Genomic DNA, 20,640 nt, shown 5'->3' with positions numbered 1-20,640 from the left:
CATGGCAGACGTCTCCTTTACTACAGGCCCCAGCTCATCTTTATTTTGGCAGGGTGGTGCTCTCTGCAGGCTGCACTGCACCAATACTAAGCTGTTTGTGCAGAGAGGAAAAAAAAGTTTATCCTTTTTTCCCCCTTTCTCCTTTTCATTTATTTATCCGTCTAGCCTACATGTGTTCGTTTCTGCTTAATCCAAGAGTTCACAATGCAGAGACTGATCCAAGTGGTCTGAGGCAACACAAACAAGTCGGCCGGGTAAGTTCATTCGGAGCTATAAGCTGATAACTACTAATTTCGAGTTAAAGCTAAGCTTATGTTTTTTGGATGTAGGATGTCATAATTGTAACATCACGCACCGGCAGAACGTGGGCAGCAACTTAACAAAAAGCCAATTAAACCGCTGTATTTGTCAGACTCTTGCAGATTTGAAAGCAGAAGCATCCTGTAGTTTTTCAAGTTTGTACTTCATACTGTGACATAAGTAAAAAAAAAAAAGAAAAACGTGTACACACACACAAACACACACACACGTACGACTTTCATCAGGCACACTTTCTTCTGTTTTGTTTGTCTTAAGCACATATTCCCAATCACAATTTCCACACCAGCCCTCACTACCGCTCCTAAGGGTGCAGGCAGACACTTCTAGCTGCAGGCTCCCCCACTTCTGAAACCTGTCAAATCTGTCCTGGGAGAGTCAGCCTCTCTCTCATCATCCAGGGGCTTATGGACCTCTCTCCATTTACCCTCCCTTCCCTACACAGTTCTCTTTTCCTCCATCTCTTTCCGCCTTTCATCTAACATCCAAACTTGCCAGTTGCAACCTTCTCAGCTTCCTCCAAGTTTTGTCTCCTTTTCTCCTCTATTTTGTCTCCCCCTCATCTACCGTCTACGACTTACTTTTCCCCTCATACTTTCCCCCGGACTGTTTTGCGGTATGATTTGTCCTCTTCCCTTCAGTGTGGATTGAGGATAATCAGGTATGTCAAAAGAATGAAAATCACTCCCTGCCTCCCACTGAGTCTTTGGGTCACGGTAGGATAGATCAAACTAAAACATAGGCATCGAGTGGGGATGATCTTTTAAACAAAGAGTAACCTTGTTGATCGAGGGAACTCAGTGACCCAGCCACTTTTACTGCCACCACCTAGTTTGATCAAAGTTTTGCTTTTATGTTCAGACACATTATGTCTGTAACAGGGATCCTTTTAATCTGTAAACAAAGTGATTAATCAACAGCAGCTCATCCACACTGGCTAGAACCTCAAAGTAAATTATAAATCGTCGGCTCTGGAAAGTAAAACTTTTAGGTATTGTACTTTATATTTATACTTTTCAGAGAAAAATGTTTTACTTTTTATTCTTTTTTTACTACATTAAATATGAAGAATACAGTAGAATATGATGCATCCTTGAAATACGGTGTCAGACATTTTTATGAAGCGTTCAGTATCATTCATGTTCACATCATGTTGACAAAAATCCCAGTGGCTTAACTTCAAAATGTATTTGCTTTTGCAAAGTGGTAATAAATAAACATAATTTCAGTTTGTAGTCTTAATAAAAATCTTTGTTGTGAGTATTTTAACTTTGTTTTGTTGATACAAGCACTTTTACTTAGAAGATCTAACTATATATCTAACTATATACTCTGTTGGTTTATGTTAGTGTGTAAAAGTAGTGTCTTTTCTCGACTTTCTGCCAGGCTCAACTTGAAGAAATATATTCAAGGACAGCTGTCAGCTTAACTCTGAGTTCCTCCTTTTCCTCCGTGTGCTCTGACTACAGTCTGCCTGTCCCCTCCATCCCCAACAGAGGGAGGCCTTTCAGTCCATCCATACTCTCCACAGCCTGCCTTCCCCAACACCATAGGCCTTCGCCCATCTGTCTGTCTGCTCTGCGACCACTGTCCTGAGGGTGTACTCTGTCTCTCCCTCCTCCCTTCTCCCTCTCAGCATCCTTCTCTCTCATGCGCCGTGATCGATATGGACGCGGAGGGAGAGGGGGGACCTGTCTGTCAAAGCCGGCGGTGGAAAATGAAGGCTCAGATGAAGGAGGCATGCTCTGTATATTAAATGCTCAGACCCCTGTGAGGGGTGGAAGGGGATTCAGGGTGGGGATATATCAATAGGCTTCTGCTAAAAGAGAGATAAGACCAAAACAGCAATGGGAGAAGTAGAGCAGAGTAGAGGGAGGGGAGGGGAGAGAAAGAGAGAATTGAGGAAAATGAATAAGGAGCCGAGCAGTGAGGTGGATGAAGAGGTAAAAAAGATCTTTGAGCAGAATGTGAGCTAATGATGTTAATTGATGTAATAACTGGAGGAGAGACAAATGAGGTTTTTTTTGGGGGGCGGCGGGTGGATAAGGGGAGGGGGTGCAGGAAGCGCAAAAGAGGGAAATGAGCTGAGGACCCAAAAAGTGCGAGGAAGAGTAAAGAGCTGAGAAGGGAGAAAGAGTGAAGAGCCGAAGTTAACGACTTTGCAGATTTCATTATAGAGATAGTTAACCCTGTTGACACTGAAGGAGGGCGCTATCCTCTCAGGAGGAGTTCGGTCCTTCCACCTCCACGCACAGAGACAGATGAGATCATTACAGCTATCAGCACCACTGCCATCCACAATTAGCACATCTCCTTTTCTTTCTCCACTCCTCCATCCCCCATCTCCCTTCAGCTCACACTGTCTTCCCCCCTGCTCTCTTTCTTTATCCCCCCCTCACCTCATGACACTTCTTTGGCCTTGATTTGGAGGCAATTTGACTAAATAAAAAGCCACATGCAGCAAACTCCTCTCAGCTTTAGACGAGCTGCTTGCTTGACCTTTCCCAACTAATTTAGAACCCATTTGGCTTTTCACACACACACACGAAAAATGAATAAAATGTTGCATATTGAGAGTGTAAATGTCTCTGAAAAGTGAACATGTATGTGTAAGACTCTTTCCACTGGGTTGCAAATCCATGATACGCAAATGCTCTCTTGCACACAAACACACAAACTATACACACCTGTAAAGCAGACCGGACACTTGAAGGTTCCTCCCATCCCCTCAAAGCTGTGCTCAATCAGGTGGCATTGAAGCTTCGCTGGTGAGTCGAATGACTGACTACAGAGCTTGCATTCATGGTTCAATCCTTCCTCTGCAGAGAAGAAACAACAAAAACACACAGAAAATCATAAGAAGGAAAATAAGCAGAGCATGAATGTCAGAGGTCTACCTCGATCCTTTTCTTTCTCTTTCCTTTTTCTTTTTTTTTTTTTACTTTAGTCTCTCACATGAAATTTAAATTTAACAAATTTGTGGCAAAGACTCCTGCCTGTGATTTTCATGACTCAGACAGGAAATAATATAACGTGTGATCTGCTCCCATCAGGCATAAATTAGATGACCAGCCGGGGTCCTAATCGCTCAGACGAGGCCTTGCACTTTGAACACGGGGAGCAACATCTTTCTGATTAACTTACATTTACAATAATTTATTTATTTTTAGTGTCTGCAAATTGAAACAGGCGTGAAGTAACTCTAAATGATGGAAAGTATTTTGAGCTTTGCAGAAGGTGAATCATAATAAATCAAAACTAGTAAAAGAGTCTCATTCAGATGGTGCAGAGGGTTATTACTATTACTGCAAGGACAATAACGATTGTGAAATCATTTCCGAAATGCAAATTTTATGTCACCAAACATTATATCTCATCTTCAGTGTCATTGCTATTGGAACAAATTTCCTTTTCACAACATGCTCACATGTCAACATTTTTAATACAGAGGACAACAGATTCCCAGTGTATCTGCTTGGCATTAGAAGTCCCTACACGTCTATCTAAACATTACCCCAGCCGAGGCCACTGATAGCTTAAATAAATGTCGCTCAGACTGTGAACCTGCACACTCATTTGCAGCACAACGATCTGCTGACTCAGACTTCCAGAGAACTGCCCATCTCCAGTGCGTCAATAAAAGGCCTATACACTCTGCCATGGGGCCGGACTAGTGCTCTATCAAACTCCTGCCAAACCTGACATTAGGCCAGCTACTGCAAAGGGGGGTGGGGTGGATACACTGGGGACTCATCTAGGGTTTATCCCCAGGTCTCTACAGCCCAGTGCCCACCACATAGGCCCTGGGTACCAGAAGCATGAATACACAATCCACCTAACCAGCTGTGCCTGGCTGGAGCCCTGGAGGATCCAAGTAGAGGGTTAATCGAAGGTGCTTTAGGCAAATCTGGCAAAACATATCTGCTGAAAAAAAAAAAAGGCAACTTGCAACGGACAAACACACTAGTAAATTTCTTACTACTCATTTTTATTTTTTATTTGTCTATAGACCCATAAAAGCTCCCCTGAAACTCACATTTTGTTCGGGGTTAGGATTATATGTCGGGTAACTGTTTTGTAATTCTCATTTACTGTATCTATCTTTTGTTCACCATCGACTTTCTTTTTTCCTGTTTAGATTTTTGTTTTTACTAAAATCTCAGGAGAGAAGCAGTTTAACAAACTTGAAAAAATACTGTGCAATATTATGAAGAATGTGACAAAAAATACACCCCTATCAGGAATTTTAGTTTACATGTTTTCAAACTGCTTGGTGTGTGCCCGATGTACTTTGTCTATTCATTGGAGGTATATAAAAAAGGTAGTATCTCGGTAGTTTCTGTGCCTATAGATTAATTCTGACAACTGCAACCCAATGACCCCTGATATTTCCAGGAAGAGGGGGGAGAATGGAAACTCCTACTGTGCCAAAAGAAACAGTGGTAGTGTATACATATTGAAACTTATTACCACATGTTCTTTTACAATCTTTTCTCAACAACATAAACATATGGCATGGTATAACCACATAAGGTGGTGTCAACATAAAAACAAGCCATAAGTTGTGCATCAGCACAAGCTCACAGACTATGTCCCTCATGACTGTCTGGTAAAAGGTAAAGGCCGATTAAGGCAGCTTATAAAAGGAAACAAGTCAATGGTGTGTTCTGCAATCATGCATTTGACAGATGAGATATTCTGTAGCCTACATGTGCATCTAAGTGTAACAGCAGGCATCAGCAAAATGGGGGGGAGGGAGAGAGTGGCACGAGTGCATCCACATAGCCGTGCAAGAGAATCACTGCCCTCTTTGATCACCGTTCAGTTTGCTTGTCTGTGTGAGGGTGTACACTAAGGTCAAGCTTGCTGCAGGGTTCACAGATCTGTTCTTCTGCCATATGCGCAGCCCTCATTTGACCCTAGTGAGCAACGCTGTCCCTTTGGAGACCTGGCCTGCTTCATTATGCAGATAACTCTGCACCTGCCTGACTGACCTTGTGTGCGTGCATGTGTGTGTTTATGTCTGTGAGCAGGTGCACCAAGGGAAAACGGCAAAACCCAGTATGCTTCAAATTTAAAGAACAAGACTATTGTTATTTTGTGTTATTCCTTTTTTTTATTGCTAACAAATACCATTAATAGACTAAAACCAACAATGTGTTAGTCTGTCTCTCAGTGTTTTCTGGTTTCCACTTACTGTGACTCTTGGCCCCGAGCCCACTCATTCCTATTGATTCATTTTTAAAAGAGGCTCAGTAATTCCCTAAATCAGTTGGGTGTTGTCGTTTTTCTTACCAAAGATTACTAAAACAGGATTAAAGTAGTGCCTTTGTTTGGAACTATTTTTCCAGATTAATATGGTGCATTTAGGATTGACACAAAATAAGCTACAGTATTCATCGTATATTTGTATATTTTATTTATTCAGTATAGTTCTATGTCATATGTTTATATGCACCTGTGAAAGATGGCAGATGGCTGCCAACCGTGAACTGGGTTGTGCTCGACTCTGTTTCTGCCTCTTAAAAGAAGTTTTTCCTTGCCACCATCACCAAGTGCTTGATCATGGTGAGAACTGTATTGTTCATAATATTATGAACAATACAGTATCTGCTTTATCTGTAAAGTGACTTAAGATAACTTTACTATATCAATAAAATTAAGTTAATTGAACTGAATTAAAAGAGTCCTGGGTAATATAGAGATAAATATAGTTTCAGTTTTCAGTTTTTTGTCATATGTAGGTTAGCACCGGGTCAACAGTGTAATGAAATGTGTTGGATGAGAAAATCAGGTCAGCTCAGCATTAAGAGCACTAGTTGCGATAACAGCGCTAGACAAAAAAGATCAAATAAAGAAATCTAATTAATTAAAATACATTTTTAAATGAAAGTAGAATATAATATATAAATGAAATAGACATTACAATAGAAAATAAAATACTTATAAATGTAAGATACATAAGTGTACTACACTTTGTATACATGATAAAAGGATTGTGTGTAAAGATGACAAATAGATACAGACAGATGGAAAGAGAAAAGTGGTTGAGAGAGCAATAGAGGTTTTACTGAGAGTCTATAATGAGTAAATTGTGCTCTGTTATCCGCTGTGATGCAGCCTGTGTAGGGCTGGGTTTGTATTCAGCAGTGTAACAGGGGTTGAATCAGGCTGGCAGCCTGTTTCTTAGTGAGAGCCAAGGGAGGAAGTCAGCTCGCTCGCCCCTACAGCTGCCTCATTGGGCTGAGGTCACTTCCTGTCGCTCCCCCAGCCCTTCTCCAGGGCTGCCCAATCAGCATGGCCCTGCGTGAGCCCCCACCCCTCTCTATGCACTGAGCAGACTCTGGATATAGTTACAGGGCCACAGGGGACTGTCAGCTCTCTCTCTCTCTACCCTCATCTCTCTCTTTCTCCCTCCTCCAACTCTCTGTTTTCCGAGTCTCCCGAGTGTTCTCCGCTGCCACCACCCTGTCCCTCTGCACTCCTAAGAAAATCCTTTAGATGAGAACTGCTCCTGTGCCTGCTCCCTCTAAGCATCCCTGACACCAGCAAAGTAAGCCCATCTGCATATCCACAGGGCCTTGCGTTCCTGTGGCTCATGGTTTATGTATTTCACAGCTCCTTAAAACACAAACGCCTAATATCTCTCCCATGTGGAAGACAGGAGAGGGAGAGCTAGAGGAAAAACTACTCTCAAAAAGAATGGTCTTTATTTCTCAGCGCTGTTTACTTTTTTATCCGGGCTGAAGTTCATGTGCCGTTGAAGGTTGTTTGGGACGCTGGGGCTTGCAGGTCTGGCTTGGGTAGTTTTGTGAACTCTCTGTGTAACAGCGACACGGCTGCAGCATATTGAATTCTGTAAGTTTAAGAAGGTAAAGGTGTCCGTGAATTTGATAGAGACGTCTTAGTTTGCTTTGAGTGTAAACGCACAGCTACCAGATGACTAAAGTAACTAAGGACGGTCTAACTTTCTGATGATCGTGTGTAGTTAAGTATAACGCAGGGCACTGCTTAATTAAAAACTCTCCCTCAGCTTATTCTGTTCCAACACCACCACCCCCCTCCCACCACCACCACCGCCACTGCCCCTTACTCTATTTAAACAATTCTGCTGAGGAGCAGTTTGAATTGGAGGGGAATTCAGGATCACTTTTAGCATTTGGCTTTAGAAGAGAAAAATCTGATACTTAGATTTACACTCCTCTCCGGGGTATAGTGAATGGTTCTCTGAAGCTCACTCTTAGAGGGACCCATGCTGCTTGTGTCGCCAAAGCAGCACACTCTAACAAATGATATTAAGGACATCAATCAAGGCACTTCTTTGCTGAAAGTAATGAGTAAACAAGTGGGAGAACAAATTGAGAATATTTAGTAGGCAGGAACGGGTTGTTTTGGAGAAGCCACAGACAGAACTAACATAGTAATCAAAGCTGGTCCAGTGAAACTAATAGGTCAGCGCGATACCAGGTTTCTAATCTGCCGAACCTTGCCATAAAACAGTAATACTTGCTTGGAGCAATCTTGTTTATGAGGGATTTCACCTTTATCAAGAGTTTGCTTTCCGTTCTACCATCTGTTTCATAATGTTGGAGCTGTATGTTAATAAACCAAGAAGATTTGGTTTTCAGCGGACTCGCTGCAGTATATACAACCCACTGCGGGATTGTGGATGGTAGACAGCTTCAGGCCTGTAAACAGTAGGTGGGTTTACTTCTCTCTTCTCTCCGCGGGAACTATCCATTAACAGATAATGGGGGGAAAATCAGAGTGATTAAGGCCCAGGGAATTATGGGTGAATACAAATTGACTCCACCTCCGTGTGGTGTGCTCTCTTGAGGTAGAAGCACTGCTCATAAGGAACAAACTCATTTCAGAAGTACTACAAGGCCCATTAAGGCCTGGAGAATGCTGCGGATGGGGGTAGGAAGGTGGTAGGTGGGAGCGCAAAGGGATGGACTCCCTCTGGACCAAAGCTGATTGGAGAACTGGCGCCTGGGGGGAACATTAGTAATATCTATTTCCTGTCTCCACAGTTTGAGAAGGACAGAGTGAATCAAGTGCAAAATGTAAAAATTAAAATGCTAGATTTAATCATAGCACCTTGAAAAATTCACCCCATTCTATCACAGAGTTAATATATTACACGAACAGTGATGGAAATGTGGTCGAGTGCTAGCTAATAAAATCAAAGAGATTGGAAAACTACCACAGCATGAAAGGAAAAGCTTTACTTCGGTTTGCCTGTAGGGAAGTGGGCATGTAAAAGACATATTCTGTGAGAGAGAAAAGAGAAAAGAGAAAAGTGAAAGATAAGCTAAGCGAAGACCCCATGTCAGGGTCCCAAGTTCGATGCATGCCACTGTTTTCCAACCTCCAGAGGGAGAAGGAGGGTTGAGGCGAGATTGTTGGCTGTGACATGTCAGTAGTGGTGACGCCCACGCACAGCACGAGCAAAGGATTCTGGGGGAACATGTCTCTGGGAGAATGTCAGCTCTGATGCGTGGCAGCTCATTGGAGGTGCTAATCAGAGCAGGCCTAGGCTCATGCTAGGATCAGCCACTCAGCGCCTACATTAACCGCCTCACAGCTCCCCTGGCTACCGGGCCAAAGGTAGAAACACCAAACTGACAGGTTTTTGTGTCGAGATAAACATGCGTAACGCTTGAATGGATGTTACAAAAGGTTTATCCGACTAGAACACCTTTTGGAGTTCACAAAACATGGGGGACAAAAACATAAGGACGCTTCTTCTCCCTAAAACGCACTGAGCAGACATTTCCACTTGAGTTATTTGCCAAGAGCCCCTGTGCATGCATACGGCGATACTCAGAATTTTTACTCTGTAGCAGAAAATAAAGAAGCCAAAGAGTCATTGTTGAAGCGTTAATATTACGGATATAAGAGACAAAAGACACAGCTTTTACTTGTATTTTTATTACGTGAAACCATTTCATACCAGAGGACCCGGAGGCTGGATGTGTGAATGATTTGGTCTGCACAAAATGAATGCATGTGCGACTACCCTAAACAGAGCCTGATAGTTTTTTGAAGAACCTGCTGTGTTCGATGCATGGCTTACATTAGGCATTTACAATCTTTTATGACTCATTTGACTCATCTCATCTCATGACTCAGCTGTGTTATGGCAACGCAGCTAATGGCAGCATAATATCAAAGACAAAATTAAGGAAATTTCACATCACTGTAGGCTGTTACATCTAATTTTATATATCTATAAAACAGACAGGTGCTACGCAAGACACGTCAAGAAATCGAGAAATGTACTGCAAGAAATTTTAAAGTGCCAAAATAGGGGCATATTTAATATTTTGTGCATATATATATTTTTAGATTTGAAACTACACTGAATTTCATGTATCACCCTGCATCCTGCCAAAGGGAAACTAGCTGTTAAACCAGACAAAGCCGGTGTTTCAGCAGGATCTGGCGCTTCTGTATGCTTTGAAGGATGGTCTGCCATTTTGTATTTGGCCTCGACCACATTACCAGCTATTCTTACAGATGAAACCCACAATGGCTAAAACTCGGTCAAATGAACAGTGTGTAGGTCATAGAGGCAGAGAAAAAGAAGAAAAAAAGAGAAGGGAGAAATCCACAACAACAAAGGCAAGAGCCGAATACTTGTTAACGAATGATGTGTAGGCGCTGCAGCTGCAGGCAGGTATGGAGGTCCATTGGGGACAAATAGTGCAGGCTGCTGAGATGGATTGCATGGGAGCGCAGGACCCCCTGCAGCCACACAAACACCATTCTGCACTGAAATGCTCTAATTTACCGTATACATGCCTATTCTAAACTGCTAGTTTTTTTTCTTGTTAGAAGGAAATAAAGGTCAAGTGACTACGCCTTGACTTTCCAAGACTCTTGTGCTCAATGAAAGTCGCCCTGCAAAAAAAAATACAAACAAGCAAAGAAACAGTAAAATGGGCAAAGAAAAACTTTCTGGCAAGCAAAGAGGAGAGAAATAATGAGGTGTGAATCTAACCGGAATCTCTTTCAGGTCTCAAAAGAGTGAGTGGCCTGAATGTAAAAAGTTAATTACGGGCACATGCCCGGCTTTTTTCGCTAGCCTCACTGTGGCATTGTCAGGCTGAGGTATGTAGCTCTATGGGGTCTGTGGTCCACACAAAGGAGCAGGGAAAGAGAGCGTTGTGGAGAGGCCCCTTGGCTGAGCTCACGGCATGGAACACTGTACAATTAGCCAGCCCCTGCGTTCTGCCGGCTTATAATTATCAGTGCTTGCCTTAATTGACTCCCTTAGCTACCGCAGGATGATTCAATGATCCCCACGTCCCTGACGCTTTATTTTTGGAATAGCACATCTTTAGCAAGAGCAGTCACAAGACTGAAAGACAAACAACTGAACCCATGAAACACTGAGGTTGAAGAGGCTGTCAGAGAGCCTGTTTTCTCTCTTACAATCAAATGGAATTGAACAAAGGTTACTCTATGGGGCTTTATGGTAAGGTGATATACGATGCTGCCATGGAATTTGCAATGCATGTCTTAGCACTGTCTGACTCCAAGGAGGGAGGGAATGGTAATTACGCTGACCTCTGCCCCTCCCTCTTTCTGCCCTGTGGGTAAAAGCCTGAGGAGGTAATAAACAATAGATAGATTTGTCTTGTTTGTTTGCAGCTGCCGCACTCTTAATGACACACGAGATTGGTCTCTATTTTGAAATAATGCATGCCAAGAGTTGCGGTAGTCGTGCTTGCATTTTTAATTGATTTGTGCAGAAATATCTCAATCGGATGTAAATGAATAGGAGCTCAACCTGAGAGTTTACTGACTGTTATTAAGAATTAGCAGGCTGGCATGTAGTATGAATTGATTAGAAACCATAAAGGGCTAAAATACAGAGAGAGATGCAAACTGGAGAGAGAGCAAACCACCTACAAACCTGTTGATGAGGCCGGAAGGCTGAAAAGCTTAGGGAAGTTTTTAATGGGACATACAGGCTGTTTTCCTCTGCTGCTTTCAGCTGGATGTTTTACAGCTGAATCACCGTACATGACACATGGTAAGAGGCATTAGATGACCACCATACAACTAAAGCAGATTATTCACTCTGAAATACAAAATACTTCTAGGAATTAGTCAGCTAACGAGCTACATGAATATCATCAGGAAATATTTGAAAAAGCATAACTTAAAATAAGTAATTTTATAAGCAGCTGTGTCACAGTAATAAAAACAAACTACTGTATTGCATTATGTAGCAAATCTTAATATTGGCACTCAATATTGGAGGAAAAAAAAGGTGGAATTCTTTGAAGTGAGGATGTCTGATATTGCAATGAAACATTTGAATCTACAGTATGAAGCACAATATTATCCACCCCCAATCTCACATGTCATTTGGCTGTTTCCCTTTCCACTCTAAGTTTTTTTTTCTATTGCTTCTTTGGAAAAGATGATATGAAGCATGAAGCAGAAATAGTAATCAAACAGTAAAGGCATTTCCTCTAAATTATTTAGAATGGGGTCTTTTTATAGACACAAGGCTTACCTATGGTCCTACTAAAAGCTTGTTCTTAGCACAGTTTTCAGAGTGTCTCTATCTCTACAGTGGATCATATGCTCCTAGTGCATGATATTTTTCTATCATTCAGAATGACGATGCCGTTATGGAAAGGGAGGGTACGTCTTGATGTCTGCCATCCTGGAAATGGGCGGCAGCGTTGTTTGTTTGTCTACTTTGTTCCATACACCAATAAAAATACACTCAAAATGAAACCTTGGTGTAACGATGACCTTAAACGCAATGACCCTCTTTCCCATAACATTGTCCTGTCCAAGAGTCCAGAACTCCCCAAGAGGCTTTACAGCAAGTCTAGGAGGAACCAAATGAGAGAGAAATCGATTACTTCCCTCTCTCTACTGTCTCTGCCCTGGCTGAATTACTGAAACAAGATGCTGCACTTAGAGGAGTCTTTGGAGAGGCAGACGAGAGAGAGAGAGAAAGAGAGGTGGGTGGAGAGAGAAACACTTTTAGGACAGGGTGCCATTTAGACTAGGACCATCTTCTCTCAGAAGCACTAAAAGCAGCGAATGATCCTCTTCCTGTCCCTGGCTGGGAGGCGGTTTAGCCTCCTGTGGTTAGGTGAATACAGAACATACACTCAGGTTGAGGTCAAAGCAAGATCATTAAAAAGAATATAAATTCTGGAGTCCAAGCATAAGACTGTATCAGTTCATTCTTAACTTGAGCTAAGCATGTGTCCGTGATGGGTGCGTCGAAAAAAGCACGAGACCAGACCACATGGATAAAATCTGATGTTGTTTTTTGATTTGCTAATGTCAAATGGGTGTGTTTAACATCCACACCAGGTTTTTATTGTCTGAACTATGAAGATGAAATGAATCCCGCTCGTTTGGTAGACAGAAACGTGGTGCTTAAGGGACCCAATCCTGTAAGTGCCATTAAGTGGAAATTGCCGTTCACATATTCCAGTGGTTTGATTAATTACACTCTCATGTGCTTTCATAAAGGCCCAATGAAATATGGGGAGCAAATTGCATTGTGTTCCTGTATCCTGTTATGTAAAAGCGTTTAATTATTGACACATGTTTTGCCACCTGGCAGGGGAAAGGATGGTTGGACATGAATAGAAATCATACAATAGATATTAGGACGGGTAGAGCTAGCACTTGAGATGCCATGTGTTTCCCTACTGTGACCAATTTATGTCCCCGTCTTCACCTCGCCTCAGGTTCTCCTGCTGAATCAGAGCAAAGAGCAGGCGCGATCAGCTGGATGTGTCACAGTTGTAAAGGAAACATTTTGGTGAAAATGAATGCACTTTAAAACCTGTTTAACTTTGTGCGGCAGGACGGCTTTTGAAAGGTCTCTTCTAATAAATATGTAGTTCAGGAGATATTTTTTGAAGGCTACGCTGTCTCTCTCGGGGATTAAAAGATCACTGCTGGCTTTTGTGTGATATCTAAGATAGCTCTTTTGATCAGAGTACAGGCTTAGACACTGCTTAGTAACTGACACGCCGCTACTTTGAACTCAAGGAAGCAGTGTAAGAAGACAACAAGCAAATTTTCTGTTTTAACATAAACGTCTTTATTCCCTTTCTCCTCCTTTTTTTTCTTTGTTCTTGGGCAGCGTTTTCCAAGAGCAGCCTCTACTGCCATGGAGACTAAACAACAGAGTGTCAGGGTAGTGCATCCCTTCTGTTGTAGCCAGTAGTACTTAGGCTTCACTCTATTCGTATTCTACAGTGTATGTGGAGGTATTAGCTCATAAAACCCTCCTACTGTCCATATGAACCCACTGACGTCCCAGAGCTCTATATGAACAGCAGGGCTCTGATACTGTATCCCAAGTGTTCCTGTTTGCCCAAAACGATCAGGCCTGGCCTCGTGCTCTTACTGATCTATTGACTGGGCTGTGTAAGTTAGGTAGGCAGTCCCTGTCTCCATCCCCCCTCTCCTCCCAATATGCACTTGGACCCGGGCTCAGGCTGCACCTTTTGTGTTCCCAGGGAGTAGGGGGGCCAGATGGAGGAATTTGATTAACCAGCAGTGGAGGACCAAATGTTCAATTGGATACAGAACCAGTTGGAAGGCGGGAGGGAGCGAGAGATGAGGCAGGGGAAGAGGGAGAAATCTAAAATGGCTGGTCATGTGCGCGGCCAACACTTTCCAAAGGGGAGCCCAAACAGACACTGAGGTGTAGTAATGCAGAAGCCCTTTTCCAAGTACCAGCTGGGCCTTTTAGGAGCCTCTATCCCCACACAGACACTCGGCAGCCTCCGAGCAGCTTGACTTACCATAGTGGAACTTTTTTATGCTCCACCTGGTTTCCCCAGGGGACCTGTGCCGCTGGGACGCCGGAGGCAGGTGAATTGCTCTTAATGCAAGGCACTGAATCACTGGGCCAACAACATGAGGGAAGTGCCTAGGGAGAGGAAATGGATCTGCAGAAGACTGGCGCGACTGGCGCGACCGCTTGGAGCTAGTGCCCGCTGCGGAGCAGAAAACGAGGCCGCGTGACTGTCATTGTGCTTCCACTCACCACACACCTCCGCTTTAATAATCCACACTTTTATTTCTTACATAACATTACGTATCATTCCTCTAATGCTTTTTCAAAGTGGAACTTAATCCATTTGTAAACTGAATGCCTTTCTTAGTTTCCATTTAGAGCCTCTGAGTTTGTCCCTGCCTCTTCATTTCCCTTTTATCTGTTTCATTCTAGCTGTTTCATGTAATAATCTATTGATATGGATTTTGCAGTATTGGTTTAGTAATGCGGTGTGACGGGTTCTGCTATACAGCGTTTTTGTCACACTAATATCCCCATGCAAATACTAATTTACTCAGTGACATCAGTTGTTGTACCTCTGGCTGGTGATAGATTTTTGCCTTGCATAGTTTGAGAGTCCAGACCATCAGGACAGGTAGGCAGATGAGGGAGAGTTAGCCTGGACAGTGGGGGTGTGGTCACTCTCCTGCCTGCACCTGTCTCACTGAGTCTGTGGCACAAAGCCAGAGGCAGGGGTCACCACAGGGGGCTGTCAAGGTCAAAGGTTTTCACTCTCCGAGGGTCCTGGAGCCATCACTCAGACCCTACAGTAACACACGATCTGCCCAGTTGAGTTTTTTCTTCCCCCACTTTTTCTAATCCTTCCAAATGGCTCGGGCAAAACTCCTGACAGCAGCAAGAGAAACAAACTGTGGGGTGTGGACTCAAGCCATCAGCTGGAGATTTCACTTTGAAAAGAGTCCCTTTTACTCACTGCCCTTTCCACCAATCAGAGAGCCCGCCAGAGTCCGGGCACCCAGAGCAGCTGCCCTCTGACCCTGCCAGGCGTTGTTGTTTATTTTTTGGGCATTTAGAGAGGATGGGGCTGCTTTTGACAGGTCAGGCAGCAGGACTTGGATGAGGTCTTTAGCAAAGACAGCCAGAGAGGGAGAATTTCACAGCTCGAGAAAAGACTCAACTACCCCAAGCTGGTGTTGCAGTTCCAGTATTACACTCATATGCTGGAGAGGTTGTCATATTCATTGAGACATGTGGAAAATGGCCCATTTCAGGGGGGGAAAGAGGGGCCATTCATGCAAAGTCAATTCCATCAAGCAGACAGAAATTCCTCGATACCCTGTTTATGCAGCTGTGCCCTCCGATCAAATTACACCAACCCTCTCGCAACACCCACGCCTCCCTCTACCCCTATGCCGATCTCCACCAACCTCCCGAATGTGCCAGGAGCCTCTGATGGATCTCCACTCACCGGGGAGGTTCGGAGAGGTAAAGGGACAAGAGGGGGCACATAACCAGTGTTCACCTACCCGTAGCAGTAATTGGGGCAAAGCCACGGTGCTTCCATGGGTCAGAGGAGGGGCCTGTCATGTGAGAGGCACGTAGGGGCAAGCAAAGGAGGCACATCCCCAGGGAAGTACTAACCGTCATGCTGTAGCACCAATCTGACAGACCAAGGGAATGGACCCGCCGCATCGAGCCTGTCAGCTGTTCCGCAGCGCAGAGCGATCGTGGAACCCTCCGCTGGGACGTATTACTGAAGGCTTTTCTTCTCTGCCTCTGTTTTATTTTTTGGGTGGGGAGGGCAGGGTTGCGAGTCTATGTGCGAGAGGGGGTGTTGAGGGTATAATTGAGAGCACAAGGGGAGCTTCGTCTCTCCATCTTATGATTGGAGGTGAAGACAAGCGCCCTCGGGGCCCCCTGTCAGAGCTTTTGGGCGCGCTCAGTGCAGACTTCAATAAAAACACACAAAAAGAATTCCCCCACAAGGGCGCCTGGCTGAATTGCTGACGCCAATGTAAAAGATTCCGTTTCTGTGAATCATTTAGTACGCGACCCTGAGCTCTCTACACAACGTGACAATAACAGGAAACCCCCCTCTGTCCTCCTATCGTGAAAAAATGAAAATTGCAACAAAACCGGAGAATGCCGAATTATTTCTTTCACACGTACAATTTCACACATCGATCACCCACTGCCCACCTCTATTTTCCTCTCCCCTCCCACCTCTCACTCCTCTTTTCTTTTATCTTCTCACTGTATTCCTGTCATGACAAAGTCAAACACAGTCCGTTAGGAGGGTGTTTTTTTTCTTTCGGTAACCAAGAGCTTGCCAAGTCGAATGGCACTGGGACAAGACTGCTGCGAAAGCATCACATTGGAGCATCAGCATCAGATATTTCTGTGAAAGTAACAGAAATGTTTGAAGGTGTTGTCACAAAGCTCACAGGTTCCTGCTGTTTGTGTGCACCAGAGGGAAATGGCGCCTTCTCACCCCTTTGTCTCTACCCCCTCCCTATTGTTGTTTTTAAACTTATTTCTCTTTAGTTGTTATCACTTTTATTGTATTTAGAATCTCAGCATGGCTGTTTTTTTTTGTGGGTTTTGACGAGGCGGTCGGTGTTGTAGTCAGAGTTAAAATTAGAGGAGTTGCTTTTCTGTGTGACTTGGAGACATGTCATCTTCTAGAAGCGGTGGGGGAGTCTGTCAGTCACAGCCATGGGTGTGTTTAATCATCTCTGTCCCACTTGGAGATGCGCTGACGGTTAGAGTGAGGGTTCCCTCCCCTGGACAATACCAGTATGCTAGAAATCTCATACACTCTGATGTCAAACGTAGGAACCAGTTAAAAAATATGAGACGTTTCTTCCTCAAGTTAACCTACAAATTCAATGGGGGAATCAAGCGACGTCTTGTGAATTTGAAGACACATCAACAAGTGTGTTTGAAGGTTTTTGTGATCTTTCAAAGATATGACAGCTGGAGGAGATTGGCAACAAAATAGCAGAGTTGTCACTATAATAAGAAAATGAAGCTGATAGAATAATCAAAACCCAAGACGTCTAGAAGCTTAATGAGCGAGGGCTCCCCCAAGCGAGCAATAATAATAGTGTTTGTAATTCTTAGCCCTTTTAATATACCACAGGAATTTTAAATAGACATTTCTTTGTAAAGCAAAGTAGGTTAGACTGCAATTGTATTTTCCATAATGTAGCAGTAATGATGGAAAGCGTCTTTACAGTAGGTTGTTGTGAGACAACATATAGCACAAAAGCCAGGAAACGTGCGGCAGAAGCGGGCTACAGATTCCCTTAACCCTGTGCAGATGGCCATGCACCATACCCATCCAGCTCACACTCCTTTAACCCCAACCCCGTCTGTGCATGCTCCCTGCAGACTCTCCAGAGGTATGGCCTCTCATTTCTGAGAGCATCCTCTGACAGTCTTAATGGACAAGTAGTCTCTCTACAAGGCCAGGAGAGCTCTCGCTGAAAAGACCACTCTGGGCATGTCGGGGATAAGTACTGTTTCCCCTCTCTCTGTCTCAGGCGCATCTAAGGTTGTGTTTATGGCAGAAATTAAACGGAGCCGTCACACGTCAGTGAAATGGAAGATGGGGAGAGGAGATTCTTTTGATGCTGTATTCACTTTAGGATATAAAAAAAGAGCCGGTAGAACTGGTCAAGAGATGCGTGGCAGCATCTGTAATATAGAAAAATATTTAGTTATTAGGAGATCAGTTATATATATATAATTATGATATATTAAAAGGTGTGAAATATAACTCTTAAGCATGACAGCGTTTCTAATTACAGCTGGAGTGAGGAGATTAACATTTTAGGCATTTAATGTTAAGCAGAATGACGTACACCACTAAATTGAGCTTTAAACAGAAGTACTTAGAAAAATATTCCTACAAGCCCCAAGCAATTAGTCCAGCTGCCTGCCTTTGTCCACCTACCCATTGTGTTCTTTGTAACAACCATTCTCTTATACCTCCACTTACTCCATCCTTTGAGACGCCATTGGAAACCAGGGCTTGGAGTTGAACCCACAGTTGGTTTAAGTGTAATGAAAGTATGTCATGTCTCTGGCTCTCTCCCTCTGGCTTCCCCTCACCCCTGGCCCCCTGAAAGCACTGCCTTTGACAGGAAGGCCTCGTGGCTTCTTCTGCAGTGATCTTTAGCCCCTTCAGGTCCCACTGACTATTTCAGGACGTCCTGCGATTTGAGGGTGGACTCGACGTTCACGCATGCTTCAGAGCATCGACTGAGGAGAAAATAGACAGATAGACGGAGTGGAAGCTTCGTACAACTAAACCAGCCCTCTGGGAAATCTTACCCTGATGCCTGGCCACATTAAAAAAAAAAAAAAAAAAAACATAGCCTCTTATTAATGTTTTACAGTATGCTTATTGAAAAACACCAGCTTGGCGGTGCTTATTATACATGCTGTGGACCTTACTCTGCGGTTTACACAGTTTTTTTTCTGTTAGTGTGTGTTCTGTCCTCTACACATAATAGAAACAGTGACGACAGAAGTCAGGTGCAGTTTTTTTTTTCCTGAAATGATCCAAGCTGAGCCATTCCAGATGATGCACATTAAAATTTGAACCTGTATGACTCAGTTGCTAGTATCTGTTTATTTTCATATATTCAATCTCATGTAGATGAGGGCGAACAGATCATGCATGGAACACTTACCTTGCATCCGTATCTGTGTATGTTGATGAGGCCGTGTATGCGATTTACCTGAAGCTTTTGTGAATGTGGGACGGCGTGTATGGGAGTTTGTTCCCCTGTGTACATCTGTGCGTGGACGTGTGTCTGTGCATGGATATTGCAGCTTGGAGAGAGTGTGCATGTCCACTATATATAGACAGAGCGTGTGAGGGGTGCCTCAGCATGTGTGTACTGCTGTCTGTTCAGAGCTCTCGGCGCCAGCAGGGAGCGCCATTCCAATTTACCCATCAGCCGCGGAGGTAGGGGGTAAAAGCGCGGGGCATCGCTGTCGGAGATTTCACATTCGAGGGACGAGATTACCAGTCAGGGGACCCCTGTGTGGAGGTGATGAGGGAGGGAGACTGCAGGGGCACAGTGTGGGGGAGTTGGGACTGTTGGGGACGGGGGACTGGTGAGAGGAGGGAGGGCAGCACGACTCAGAGCCACCCTGGAATCCGTGGGCTCTCTGTTTTCTGGGGAGCGTAGCTGCCAAGCTGCACATCTGTTTGACACCAGGCGCTGTGGTATGGCAGTCAGGGGCTGTCTGTCCTGATTCACATCTCTCGCTCTCTAGTTTGTTCTAAGGATCTGGACAACTGCTAAAGCTCGTCTCTTTAGAGATTTTGCAAAACTGGTGTGTTTTGGAAAAAGAAAACCCCCAAAACCAAAGGATGCAGGATCCTTGCTTTCATTATAGCAAGTTATTTTCCGTATGTCTGTGTTTTTCCTTCTACCTACTGTAACAACATCCACAGGAAAGATGTGTTTTGTCTTAAAACATTAGAACATAATCATGGCATTGTAAATCATCTGAATAGTTACCTCAGACCCAGTCTCCTGTCGGCGTGCTCGCTCAGCCTGTGTTTGAGTGTCGGCCAAGTCAGCTATGGCTGCCCAGAGGCCCTGAAGCCTGCTGGGGAGACGGGACATTCCAAACAGCATAAACTCATACTTTACACCCTTTCTGGTGCCATTAGTTAATTATATGCAGGTGTTTCCTTTCTCAGGTTTTTTGCTGTAGATCTAATAAAATGTAACCATAAGTACATAAAGCCAGATAGACGGAGAAAAGGGAAGGGGGAAACAGTGTGGAGGAAGTGCTGAATGTGCTGTGTGAAGCAAATTATTGCCCCATGTAGATTCATCAGTTCTCCCTGCGGGATTAAGGAAGGGCCTTTCTAATGAAGTTCGCCCCGTCAAATGAAGGGACTAATTCTGATTTAGCTGAGGTAATGAACTTCCCCTCTCCTAGTGAGAGCAGCACATGGGGCGAGGAGAGAGGGGTGGTTGTGTAGGGGGGGGGGCGGGGGGGGAGGGGGGCAAAGGAGAGTGCAGAAGAGAGAGAACATGAAGACGAGACAGGAGAGAGACATGGAGTGAGGACAGAGCGATAGACGGGAGAGAGAGAGAGCAAGCTAGGTGGAGAATGAGAAAAAAATTATGCAAAACGGCTGTCTCGTATTTGCTGAGAGTATTAAATTTCCAGTGCGGGTGCCTGTGTTATAATAAAATTAGGCTAATGTCTTGTGCGCGCTGCGAATGGCGGCTTGCTGGTCCTGAGCATGCGTGGGCTGGCCGCTACACGGAGCGCACTCAGTGGGACTCAGCTTTTCTATTAAGGAAAACCTCTAGACACCTGATGATAATTCTCTCTCACCAAATGTTCCCCCTTTTTTGTGTCGAAAATATGAGCGCTTTTCTAAATGACTTTGGAGAGCCCGGCATGGCACTGCGGCCTGCGTCGAGCAGGGGGGGAGGGGGTATGAGGTGGTGTGGATGGGGGGGGGGGGTCCATTGCAGCAG

General features: G+C 44.2%; 1 protein-coding gene across 7 annotated transcripts in view; it reads right to left on the bottom strand.

Moving 5' to 3' along the window:
* The window catches only part of LOC104918299 (zinc finger protein 521), a 104,720-nt gene that overhangs the window by 15,547 nt on the left and 68,533 nt on the right, over positions 1-20,640 (bottom strand). For all 7 annotated transcript variants that reach the window (XM_019262177.2, XM_019262178.2, XM_027288088.1 and 4 more), the window contains one exon: positions 3,006-3,137. In XM_019262177.2, coding sequence (XP_019117722.1) covers positions 3,006-3,137 — 132 coding nt within the window. The remainder of the gene's footprint in view (positions 1-3,005; positions 3,138-20,640) is intronic.

This window comes from Larimichthys crocea, chromosome II, assembly GCF_000972845.2.
Source record: "Larimichthys crocea isolate SSNF chromosome II, L_crocea_2.0, whole genome shotgun sequence".
Classification (NCBI taxonomy): Eukaryota; Metazoa; Chordata; class Actinopteri; family Sciaenidae; genus Larimichthys; species Larimichthys crocea.
Note: the sequence above shows the minus strand (reverse complement) of the source record. Positions and strands in the feature narration are given on the sequence as shown.